Source organism: Malus sylvestris, chromosome 5 (genome assembly GCF_916048215.2).
Source record: "Malus sylvestris chromosome 5, drMalSylv7.2, whole genome shotgun sequence".
Taxonomy (NCBI): Eukaryota; Viridiplantae; Streptophyta; class Magnoliopsida; order Rosales; family Rosaceae; genus Malus; species Malus sylvestris.
In genome coordinates this window covers 39,742,140-39,754,363 of record NC_062264.1, presented here as the reverse complement: position 1 = coordinate 39,754,363, position 12,224 = coordinate 39,742,140, and the positions used below count along the sequence as shown (strand labels likewise).

The following is a 12,224-nucleotide window of genomic DNA, read 5'->3' as shown; positions in this document are numbered from 1 at the left end:
GAAATTCTTAGAAAAAAAATCGGCGATGATCATTTTCCCTTCAAAGGAGTGAAAGCACCTGGTTAAAGGGGCGGTGGTGGGGGTGGAGCCCACATCAGTCCTACTTGGCACTGACCTCACAATCCTCCATGCAATTATCTTTTAAGTCCCCCAAAAAGTGAAACCCCAAAATTTTAAACTGGATTTAATAAATTCTTTGACGTCCACAAGGAAAGTGAAAGAGATTCTGTCCCCTCTTTTGGCGGGTAATCCCCTAAATATTACTCCCAAAAAACCCCACATTTTCCCGCTTACTTTCCCAATTCCACCATTAAAAGACGTTAATCCCCCAAAGGCACAAAAGCTAGGGTTGTTAGGGTTTTTGTTTAATACCCTAATGCCACAGAACCCCTTTGGCTTTTTCTTTGGTGCCTCCACATGCCCCTCTTAAAGACACTGCCTTTCTGAGATTTTTTGTATTTACTTTCATTAAAGAAAGAGCAAAGGTTTTTGGACTGTTAATAACTAGAGAAAGGCCCGAAAGTACTTTTCTTTTAGGGGTTTTTTGTTTCTGGTTAAATTTCTTCTGGGTCCCTTGATCAGTTTGGCTTGTAAATTTGAAGACCCACTTCTAGTTTTTGTTCATGGGTTTTCTGTAGCTGGTTGTTCTGTGAGCTTTGTGAAGAAGCAATGTGGAAAAGGTAATGCCTTTACAGTCCCATTTGTAATTTTTCAGCAGTTTCAAATTCTGGGTTTTGCTTCAAAGATTGAATCTTTGTATTGGGATAGTTTTTACAGAGCCACATTGTTGCTAAAAATGGAATCTTTTGGTAGTAAAATTTGTTAGGTCTCTAATAGTGACAGTTTTTGCTGCTTATTTGTGTGATTTACTGCTTTGAGCTGTGTAGTATGAAGTTGGTAAAATGACTTGTGTTGTCCTTTGAGGAGGAGAATCTGGTCCTTTGAAGTTCTTCAAAGTTCAAAGGTTTGGCCTTTTTGTTAGGGAAAAAAGGGGGGTTCTGGATGCATGTTTGATTCCAACTGTGGTTGGAACAAGTCCGAATATTAGTTGAGTTTCTATCACTCTGTGGATTTGAGAGCTCAAAAGCCCTCCACTTCTTCCCAACATTGATAGCTATTTCTCGTTATATTCGAAATCGAAAGTGAGGGTCCTGTGTTGTGCTGTAGTTGGTGTTGGAATATTGGTTTGGTCTTCCTGCTTGAATTTGTTGGTTGTAGAGGCGTAAAGTTTACTGCTTGTTCTAACATTGAGCTTTTATTTCAACTGGGTGAAGCCATTAATATAGGGCAAGTATGCTCCGTCGGCTTTTTGTGGTGTCCCTTCTGTTTATTTCTGCCATGGGGCAGCTCCCTTCGCAGGATATTTTGGCGCTGCTCGAGTTCAAGAAGGGTGTCAAGCATGACCCCACTGGCTATGTCCTTAATTCTTGGAATGATGAGTCCATTGACTTTGATGGCTGCCCATCTTCTTGGAACGGTGTTGTGTGTAATGGCGGAAATGTTGCTGGGGTTGTCCTTGATAACTTGAGTCTCTCTGCGGATGTGGACTTGAGTGTGTTTGCGAATCTAACGAAGCTTGTGAGACTTTCCATGGCCAACAACTCGATAATGGGGAAGTTTCCCGACAACATAGCTGACTTCAAAAGCCTTGAGTTCCTTGACCTGTCCAACAATTTATTTTCTTCACCTTTACTACCTGGGATTGGTAGGTTAGGGAGCTTAAGGAATCTCTCACTAGGTGGCAACAACTTCTCCGGTTCTATTCCAGATTCAATTTCAGGGCTTTCCTCAGTCCAGTTATTGGACTTGAGTCGAAACTCCTTGTCCGGGCCCCTGCCGGCATCATTGACAGAGCTGCCTAAACTGGTACATCTAAATTTGTCTTTAAATGGCTTTACCAAGAAAATACCCAAGGGGTTTGAGTTAATTTCAAGTCTCGATGTGCTTGACTTGCATGGGAACATGCTCGATGGGCATATCGATCCGGAATTTTTGATGCTATCTGAGGTCACTCATGTTGATTTGAGTGGCAATATGTTTGTGAGTTCCAGTTCACAACAGCAGAAGTTTCTACCCCGCCTTTCTGAGACTATTAAGTACTTGAATCTTAGCCACAACCAGCTCACTGGGTCACTGGTAAGCGGTGGTGAGCTACAGATGTTTGAAAACCTGAAGGTGTTGGATCTCAGCTACAACCAGCTGTCAGGGGAATTGCCTGGCTTTAATTTTGCCTATGATCTCCAAGTCCTCAAACTCAGCAACAACAGATTTACCGGAGATATTCCTAATGGTCTGTTAAAAGGAGATTCTCTTGTCGTAACTGAACTAGATTTGAGTGGCAACAATCTCACAGGTACTAATATGTACTTCCTTTTGCCTTCGTTTACATTCACTTGCAAATGCGTCCTTTTGTGTTGTTCTACTTTACTCATTTATGCTTAGTGTGTTTTAGCATGCCTCTCACATTGAAGTTCATCTCTCAGGACCAATAGATATGATCACATCGACCAATCTGTGCTTCCTCAATCTGTCCTCAAATGGGCTTACTGGTGAGTTACCATTGCTGACCGGAAGTTGTGCCGTGCTTGATCTATCGAATAACAAATTCGAAGGAAACTTAACCAGGATGGTGAAATGGGGGAACATCGAATATCTCGATCTGAGTCAAAATCATTTGGCAGGACCCATCCCTGATGTAACCCCACAGTTTTTGCGTTTAAATTATCTTAACCTCTCCCATAACACTCTTAGTAGTTCTATAGCAAGTGTTATAACACAATATCCAAAGATTAGCGTCTTTGATCTCAGTTCCAATCAGCTCAATGGAACGGTTCTAGCTGAATTGCTAACAATGCCCACTTTGCAAGAACTGCACCTTCGTGATAATTTACTCACCGGCTCGATTAACATCTCATCTCCTTTGCCCAGTGAGTCAAATCTTCAAGTTGTTGATCTTTCCCAGAACCATCTTAGTGGCTATTTTCCTGATCATTTTGGTTCATTGAAGGGGCTTAAAATGTTCAATATTGCTAGAAATAATTTTTCTGGCTCTCTTCCAACTTCCTTCACCAACATCAGCACTTTAAGCTCTTTAGACATATCCCAGAATCATTTTACAGGTCCTTTGCCAAACAACTTGCCTACTAGTCTTGAAAGCTTTAATGCTTCATACAATGATCTTTCCGGGGATGTCCCAGAAAATCTGAGAAAGTTTCCAAAATCTTCCTTCTATCCAGGGAATGCACGTTTGCTTTTTCCAAATGGTCCTCCGGGATCAAACAGTTCTGGAAATGAAAATTCAAAGAGGAGACCAATCAGTGCAATGGTCAAAGTAATCATTATAGTTTCATGTGTGGTTGCTGTCTTCATTCTTCTTCTGCTTGCTATCTTCGTACACTACATCCGTATGTCAAGAAGAATCCCATCAGAGCATACCACAAGCAAAAAAGACATCCACAGGCGCACTCAACCAAACCAATCTGGTGATCGTGGAACAGGCACGGGTGGTGCTTTGGTTGTTTCAGCTGAGGATCTCATGGCTTCACAAAAAGGATCATCATCCGAAACTGTCAGCCCCGATAAAAAGGTTGCAGCTGTAGCTGGTTTCTCCCCTTCAAAGCACAACCATTTCTCTTGGTCGCCAGACTCTGGAGAGTCGGTCACTACTGAAAACCTTGCAAGACTGGACGTGAGGTCACCGGATAAATTGTTTGGGGAGCTGCATTTTCTTGATGATACAATTGCATTAACCCCGGAGGAGCTGTCAAGGGCTCCTGCTGAAGTTCTAGGAAGAAGTAGCCATGGGACTTCTTACAGGGCAACACTTGATAATGGGTTGTTCTTGACGGTTAAGTGGTTGAGAGAAGGGGTGGCGAAACAGAAAAAGGAGTTTGCCAAGGAGGCTAAAAAGTTCGCGAACATGAGGCATCCAAATGTTGTAGGTTTGAGAGGGTACTATTGGGGTCCCACACAGCATGAGAAGCTCATTCTCTCCGATTATATCTCACCGGGAAGTCTTGCAAGCTTCCTTTATGGTAAGCTGTTTTTTGTTAGCCTCTTCGACCTATTTATCTTGCGTTGATCAAACAGTTTCTTTTGCTATAGAATGCATGACTTGTATCTTTAGCCCACTTCTCTCTTGATTTTTGAAGAAAAATTGTTCTTGCTACTTCACCGATCTCTTTCTCTCTGCATGTACATGTGTGCGTGTGCATATATGTATCCTATCTGTGCGCGTATTTGTATTTAGGTAACCTTCCATTGGCATTTCTGATGAGCCTAAATTATTTCAGATCGGCCAGGAAGAAAAGGTCCACCATTGACCTGGGCCCAAAGGCTCAAAATTGCAGTTGACGTCGCACGTGGCCTGAACTATCTCCATTTTGACCGTGCTGTTCCACACGGTAACCTCAAAGCATCAAATATTTTGTTGGACGGGCCAGACCTGAATGCCCGTGTTGCTGATTACTGCCTCCACCGCCTCATGACACAAGCTGGCACCATCGAACAGATTCTCGATGCTGGTGTGTTGGGTTACCGTGCACCAGAGTTGGCTGCTTCCAAGAAGCCTCTTCCCTCCTTCAAGTCAGATATTTACGCCTTTGGAGTGATAATGCTGGAACTCCTAACTGGAAGGTGCGCGGGCGATGTGATTTCAGGTGAAGGAAGTGGGGTTGATTTGACAGATTTTGTTCGGCTGAGGGTGGCAGAAGGGCGCGGCTCTGAATGTTTTGACGCTGCATTGGTGCCGGAAATGGGAATGCCAGCAGCGGAGAAGGGAACGAAGGAGGTCCTTGGAATAGCGTTACGATGTCTAAGAAGTGTTGGGGAGAGGCCAGGTATTAAGAACATATATGAGGATCTCTCCTCCATATAGTTTTAAGTTATTCCTTTTCTGTAGGAGGGAAGTTTTAATATCTCATTGGCCTCCCTTTTTGTATCTGGTTTGGTTTTTCTAGTGTGATCAGCTGATTGAATTAACCATTGTGGAGAATTGGAAATGGACTAGATTTCAAGGGATGCAATGTTTTTTGTTTAGCTTTGTGTCGCTTCATGACGATCCGCGCCGGCCGTTTCCAAGTTTACGTACCTTGCCCTATGTCATTAACATCGTTTATTAAGAATACGATATTCTAAACTACTCAAATCGAATTGGAGAGGAATTTAAATTTCGGTGCAAGAGGTGGAACGCTTTACTGCCAACTAGCCTATTTGAAGGGGCAGCTTGTATTTCTGAAAAATTGTAACAATTTTGAGCGATATTCTATTCTAAATTACGAAAAACTGTTTAAAATAAAGATCATACGGTCCTAAGAGCATCTTCAATGGGAGCTTTATTCTTTATGAGGTTATCACATTTTCAGCCTTAGCGAGAAATTTCATCTCTAATCAGTCGGAAAATAGGGTTAGATATACCATTGGGGCTAGCAACTTCTTTTCTTGGGTAGCATAAAATCGGACTACATCTATCTAGTCCCAAAAAACAGTGGGTCCCATACAAAAAATAGCAACCAATATGAGCAAAATTCTTACTCTCCACTTACGAATACATTTATACTCTCATTTTATTATTATTTTTAATTATTTTTTCTTACTTATTTTTCTTACAATTTGGCTAATCAATGATTTTTTTTATATTCCATAAGAATTAAAATTTCAAATTGATTTAACGTTCATGGGCATTGATGGATGAAATTTTCAAATAATTTTTTCAAAATTGTATGCCACTAATTTACCAATTGGTACTAGGTAAATTGTTGTGTTATACGTAAAAATCAAATTATTTCAAAAGGCGAAGTGTGTGTTTGTTTCTTTCAATGGATGAGTTTGAGATAAAAGAATCTAAACCAACGAACGATTCTTAAGTGATGAAATCTAACTTTGTTACAATTTGAACTTTTTAGGTTGAAGGGTTCATAAAAAAATATAATAAGACAGCACGTCCAAAAATAAAATTAGGGGTGTGCTATCCACACATCCCATTTTACTTCTTACACACCCCTTGATAATTTTTGTCTGTTGATCTTCTTCAATTCATCCGATCCGACGGCCGAAAATTAAAAAAATATGTGAGAAGTAAAATGAAGTATGTGGATATCACACCCCAAATTAAGAAAAGCTAAACACAAAAAAAAAAAAAATCATCGCTTAATCAAATTACTACATAAATAAATATATATAGCTCCATATAGAGCCTGCATCTCATTATGAGAGATTCTTTTATAAAGCACCAACAATTCTTCAGAGCACTAAAATAGACTATATCCATCACTTTTTCAGCTCTATATAAAACCCCTCACGGAAAACGCTATTATAACCAACTATCCCGCAACAAAGTGCTCATCTTTTAATTCCAAGTGAGGGAATAATTTGTTGGACAAAAAAGCCAAATAGATAAAGATGTAACATGAAATACAAATACAATGACGTGGACTTTAAGATAAGACAACCAAATGATAGATTGGAGACAATGATTTCCTGTTTTTCTTCTGTAAATTAGCACTGCCATTATTTGAACTTTGCCTCTAGAGAGAGAGAGAGAGAGAGAGAGAGAGAGAGCATGGCAATTTTCTGTAGGGTGAGATCACTGAATCATCTTTCCAAATGCATTTCCTCAATCGACCCACTTTCTCTTCTGCCATCTTCAACACGCAGATTTTATTCAGAGCAAGTCTCGTCCGGTTTTGAGGTAAAGCTCTGATTTTGATGCTAATTCTGGTTGCTCTGAGTTATTTCATGCTAATTCTCATCTGGGTATGTGGGAAAATTGATTTGCTCGTTTGGGATTGCACTTATGTTCGAAAGTGCTTTTGTTAGAAGTCTTTTGACTATGAACACGTTGAGGTTTTTATTGAAAATTCAAGTGCTTCCTGGAAAAGCACTTCTTGAAGAAACATCTGGCAGGTGCTTCTTTGGGAAGTGATTTTGACTGACAGCAGCGCTTTTACTGAAACAGACTCCAAGCATAAGATTGTTTTATGAAATATTTATATATCAGTTCTTTGAGAACAGAGTAATTATATGGAGAATGCTACTGTTTAAGTAGATTTTTTGGGTGCTGTATATTTGTAACATTATCTGAATGGATTGCAGAGTGTTGGGTTTATAGGGCTGGGAAATATGGGATCAAGGATGGCAAATAATCTAATTAGGGCTGGATACCGAGTCGCTGTTCATGACATGTAATGTATTTATATCTTTTCTACAAACTGTTTGTTTGGATCACATTCAGTCAGCTACGTTTTGTACTGATTAATCTCAAGGATTAACTATCCCCGTCATACTTAGGATAAGGCGGGATCACCATGTGTTCTATGGCGGTTTATAATGTCTATGTGTTATTGTTTTTATTGTTCAGAAACAGCAATGCTGTGACGAAGTTCTCTGACATGGGAGCTGCAACCAAAGAAACACCTTTAAAAGTTGCTGAAGCTAGTGATGTTGTAATCACAATGCTGCCTTCCTCATCTCACGTGAGTGCCTTAACTCATTCATTCGTTAAACTCTACTTATGGGAAGTTACATTTCAAGTGTTGCTTAAAATTCATTAATTTGCAAATTTGAGGTGTTCAAGTTCCACAAGAACAGCAAAATGTGACACTGTTTTTTTATTTCAAATGCAGGTATATGATGTTTATACTGGACCTAATGGTTTACTTCGTGGAGGGGAATTACGACCATGGTTATTAATAGATTCATCCACTATTGATCCACAAACGTCGAGAAAGCTTTCTATTGCTGTATCTGACTGTACTTTAAAGGAGAAAAAAGGTACAATAGCAGACTGATTTAATTTGTTTGTGCGTCAGTGCTTGCTCAATCATCCATTATATTGATTTAAAATATCAAATGGCTGAGGTTGTGAAAAAATGCAGTTTCTTCCTTCATTTGTCTTTTTACTGACTTTATTTTGTAAGATGGCTGATGGGGGACATTTAACTTTGCCTTTTTACTGACTAATGTGTTGCATATTGTGTAGATTATCCGAAGAAGCCTGCCATGTTGGATGCCCCTGTATCTGGAGGTGTTCTTGCTGCAGAAGCGGGGACTCTTACTTTCATGGTATAGTTCTGGTTTTGGCATCCGAAGTCAGTAATTTAAGTCTGAATGCTGGAGTTATATTGAAGAGAGAAGAATATGCATTCCTAAGGGGCGGTTGTTCTTCAGTATTATTTCTCATGTACTATATACCACTTGTACTTCATTGTATGACTTTGATTTGATATATGGCCGGAAATGCGGACTGACATTTTGATCATAATATCAGTTGATGAAGAATTTCAGATTATGGAAGTAAACAAGCTGATTTTACGATCTAGATTTTCAGTTTCCATTCTCCCAGATACTCTAATTAACTGTTTAGTATATGTCCTAGGTGTTGTTCTTGTCATCCTAGTTAGTATATGCACAAGACGGGATATATGATTTTAGAGGGTGAGGATTGTACCTAGGTTGGTGATATCTAATTTCTGAGTCATGATCAAAAGATAGCATGTCTGCAGGTGGGTGGCTCTGAGGAATCTTATCTGGCAGCAAAGTCCTTATTCCTTGCGATGGGCAAGAACATGATTTATTGTGGTGGATCAGGAAATGGTTCAGTAAGTTCTTACATCTTCACGAGCCAAAAATACAACTCCTTCCGCTTTTTGAGAATTTTCATGCCACTACCTGAACTTGTTGCAGATTGTTTGACATCTAAAATGGTTTTGTATGTAGGCAGCAAAGATCTGCAATAATTTGGCAATGTCTATTAGTATGATTGGTGTCTCTGAATCCCTTGCTCTTGGCCAGGCTCTCGGACTTTCCGCCAGTATTCTGACAAGAGTACTCAACTCTTCAAGTGGTCGCTGTTGGAGTAGGTAATATAGGAATACCTTCTACATTGTAGCTTAAGGCAATTTTTGCTTCGCTGCCGATTGGATCTTGCCCCTACACTACACATACCTGCACACACTTATGGGGAATATCTTCAGGTTTGGGCTTATATTTGAGTAGATTATGTGTTTCCAAATGGTTTGTTAGTACTTAACACCTAGGACATGGAATGCATGACAGTGATAGTTATAATCCGGTTCCTGGAGTGATGGAAGGAGTGCCCTCTTCAAGGAACTATGATGGCGGGTTTGCATCCAAACTTATGGTAAGTTAGTTTAATCCTGTTCGTCTGAAATTTATTTTTGATATTGTTCAACAAATATTAGGCATAAACTGTTCAACAAATTTTGGTCATCTAGTATCTTCGGTCTCTGCGGGCCTTAACATATTGCTGATGCTTTCCTAACGGTCAATCTTGAGTCCTGTAATGTTAATATGTTGTTCGGATACTGATGATTGTATTTGGTAAATGGCAGGCTAAGGATCTAAACCTTGGTGCAACATCAGCCGAAGAGGTTGGTGTTAGATGCCCGTTGACATCCCAAGCACAAAAGATGTAAATCCCTTTGCCTTTTTTGAGCCTACGTCGGTGTCCTCGCATATTTTTCATATCTAATTATATCATAGATGAATAAGGTAGGGTAATGCTAGTCCCACTCTTCCGAAAACTACTTGCACTCCTTCTGTTAGCGATGCTAGTCCCACTCCGAAAACTACTTGCACTCCTTCTGTTAGCGGTCTAGAAGTAACAAGCATCCATCTAAACTCGATAATAGAAGTAAGGTGACATGCTGACCATAACAGAAGACAGTCGAGGAAGTACAAAACACATATGCATCGATCTCTGTGTGCATATATCGAAACTTGATTTAAGCTGTCAATGCTTAATGTTGGGTTACTTTGAAGTTTAACCGAAACTTGATTTAAGCTTTGCGTCAACATCCAATTCAAATTCTGAAATTGATAACTTGTAAAGCACAACAATCTCCGCTGCATATACTATTTTCGGTCACCTTAAGCTGATGCACTGTTTTGTTGTGCAGATACACAGAGCTCTGCGAGAATGGTCACGAAACCGAGGACTTCTCCTGTGTTTTCCAGCATTATTACTCCGGCAAGAACGAGAGTTAGTTTGACTTCATCACTGATTAGTGATAATAGCAGGTCCAAATATTGGAAACCTGAAAAAGCATTTTGTGGCACTCAATTTCTATACAAAGTTGCAACTTCATGGCCTTAAACGAATACAATTTATCTTGTCTATATGTTGATAGCGTTTTGTTTCTTTGTAAATCTACCCCCAGCTTTTTATGGGAGGCAGATTCTCTGCCCTCTCATTTCCCGTGCCCTCCCATGCTCTTCTGTTTTGTGTGGTCTCGTTTAAGCTATGTCAACATTATATATATATATATATATATATATATATATATATATTTTATAGAGATAATAAGATAAAAAAAAATAGTAATATAAAATGTTGAAGTGGCTTAACCGTGATCACAGAAACAAGAGGGCACGAGAAGTGGGAGGGCAGAGAATCTGCCTCCCTTTTTATGATGCTTATGTGTTCCTCTTTACATTTAGGCCAGAGAGAAAGGGAGAGTATATTCCATCGATAGAAAAAGTACTATTATTTGAACGCCTTTATTGCTGATTCTCTAATTCAAGTGAGTCTCATGTGCACAAGTGTGGTCCACTTAAGTTAGAGGTGGTTAGTAAACTTTCAATTTGAAGAATTGAAAGGTGGTACGAATAGTGTTATTCAGATGAAGAAATGACGAACTGAAATATCATGTTGGAAAGCGAGGCAACCTTAAGGTATCGTTTGGTATGCGGACGGAACAGAACGGAAAGGGAGCAAAGATATCTTCGGATGAAAAAAAGGAGGTAGAAGAAGGAGACGGAGATGTTATAATTTTGTGTTCCACGGATGTGGAACGAGTCGTTCCAGAGAGGTGAGGTGGAACGAAAATTCACCCAAAACTCGTCCCCTTGTTCCACTTGTTTTAAGCGCATCAAACATGAAACGGAATGCCTCGTCCCATTCCACGTACCAAACGGTACCCAAGAGAATGGAGAAGTGGCGTCTTTATTTGTAGGTTGAGGGAAGGGGGGCCTTTTGTGTTTGGGTATCTACGTCGGCCAATCAAACCACAAACGATTTTCAGGAAGTAAAAAATCGAACGCATGACATTAAGTACAAAAATATGTGCTTTGAAGTTTTACCATTTAGATACAAGACAATTTCAAACAAAAGAAGAAGAAAAATGCAAATTTGAAAAGATTTTGAAGTCAATTCCTAAATAAAGAAAAGCAATTAAACTTGGAATGGCACAATGTTCAATGGAAATTGATTAAAATTTAAAATACAATGATAATAAATGTGAGTTGGCTACATGACCAGTTGGCATCGTGATTTCCGATCTTTACTTGGTTAAAGTAGATTTTCACTCGACTTTTATATTTGTAATAAGTTTGATTAAGGTCATCTTCAATTGAAGGGTTCAGATGATCAGAATGTTGAAAATAGTTCAAAAATCGTCTCCAACCGAGGGTTATGCCAGAGGGCTCGTGGGCCTCACGGAATCTGAAAGAGCCAAATGGCTAACCACAAGCAGCTAGCCCAGGCTGGCCAGAAATTTATAGCAATCCTGTCGGTTATAACCGAAAAGAGTATATTTAATATATTAAATATAAATATATTTCCGTCGGTTATAACCGACAAGATTGCTTAAAGAAACAATTGAATCCAACAGCTAGCTGACGTTAACTAGCCGTTATTTCTAAATTTTTTTTACAGTTTTATTTATTTATTTATTTTTTACAAAAATTTTCTTATAACTTCTATTTTTTTTTATAACTTCCTATAACTTCTATTTTACAAAATTTGTTTCATTAGAGTCATCATATTCTCGTCTCATTTGCACCCATTTTTCTTCCAATTTGGAATTGGATGAGGACCCCTAGTTGGAATCTAAAGAGGATCCAAAGTTGGAATTCATTACAAACTTGAATTGAAATAGATTGAATTCAAAGTTGAATTATAGCCCAATATCCACCCTATTTATAGCAAAAAAAAAAAGAAAAAAAATCAAATTCAATGACTAGCTAACGTCAGCTACCAACGGCTAGTTGACGTCATGCTGACGTCACTTGGTCGTTAGATTTGAATTTAAGTGGTAGTTTTTAAATAATAAATTATGTTTGGCTCTTGGTTGGAGACGGTTTTTTGTGACAGAGCTAAAACGAGCCCTATGACCCTTTGGCATTCGGTTGGAGACGAAGGCAAATATGACCCTGCACTGTTGATTAAAATATTAATATCTTGAAGGATCAGAGAACTAAAACAA

The 12,224-nt window shown here is 39.1% G+C and overlaps 2 protein-coding genes across 4 annotated transcripts; both read left to right on the top strand.

Annotated features, from left to right (window-relative positions):
- Positions 1–325: 325 nt before the first annotated feature.
- Positions 326–5,037, top strand: LOC126624397 (LRR receptor-like serine/threonine-protein kinase GHR1). Of its 2 annotated transcripts, XM_050293453.1 has the most exons (4): positions 326–680; positions 1,275–2,353; positions 2,484–4,034; positions 4,293–5,037. In XM_050293453.1, the coding sequence occupies exons 2-4, from the start codon at positions 1,294–1,296 to the stop codon at positions 4,874–4,876; spliced, it is 3,195 nt and encodes a 1,064-aa protein (XP_050149410.1). In that variant the 5' UTR covers positions 326–680; positions 1,275–1,293; the 3' UTR covers positions 4,877–5,037. The 2 variants fall into 2 exon arrangements, with proteins under 2 accessions (XP_050149410.1, XP_050149409.1); XM_050293452.1 differs by having other exon boundaries at positions 326–2,353.
- A 1,432-nt stretch (positions 5,038–6,469) lies between these two features.
- Positions 6,470–10,159, top strand: LOC126624827 (probable 3-hydroxyisobutyrate dehydrogenase, mitochondrial). 2 transcript variants are annotated; one of them, XM_050293938.1, is made up of 10 exons: positions 6,470–6,688; positions 7,093–7,181; positions 7,358–7,472; positions 7,623–7,770; positions 7,979–8,061; positions 8,502–8,597; positions 8,716–8,858; positions 9,055–9,139; positions 9,351–9,430; positions 9,918–10,159. In XM_050293938.1, the coding sequence occupies exons 1-10, from the start codon at positions 6,560–6,562 to the stop codon at positions 10,003–10,005; spliced, it is 1,056 nt and encodes a 351-aa protein (XP_050149895.1). In that variant the 5' UTR covers positions 6,470–6,559; the 3' UTR covers positions 10,006–10,159. The 2 variants fall into 2 exon arrangements, with proteins under 2 accessions (XP_050149895.1, XP_050149896.1); XM_050293939.1 differs by lacking the exon at positions 7,093–7,181 and having other exon boundaries at positions 6,542–6,688.
- Positions 10,160–12,224: the final 2,065 nt, after the last annotated feature.

Excerpts from the sequence above, each read along its gene's own strand:
- LOC126624397 (XM_050293453.1), top strand. The coding sequence starts at position 1,294 with ATGCTCCGTCGGCTTTTTGTGGTGTCCCTTCTGTTTATTTCTGCCATG. Across the intron at positions 2,354-2,483 it reads GAGTGGCAACAATCTCACAG|GACCAATAGATATGATCACA; the intron begins GTACTAATATGT and ends TTCATCTCTCAG. Across the intron at positions 4,035-4,292 it reads TCTTGCAAGCTTCCTTTATG|ATCGGCCAGGAAGAAAAGGT; the intron begins GTAAGCTGTTTT and ends AAATTATTTCAG.
- LOC126624827 (XM_050293938.1), top strand. The coding sequence starts at position 6,560 with ATGGCAATTTTCTGTAGGGTGAGATCACTGAATCATCTTTCCAAATGC. Across the intron at positions 7,771-7,978 it reads TACTTTAAAGGAGAAAAAAG|ATTATCCGAAGAAGCCTGCC; the intron begins GTACAATAGCAG and ends CATATTGTGTAG. Across the intron at positions 9,140-9,350 it reads GGTTTGCATCCAAACTTATG|GCTAAGGATCTAAACCTTGG; the intron begins GTAAGTTAGTTT and ends GGTAAATGGCAG.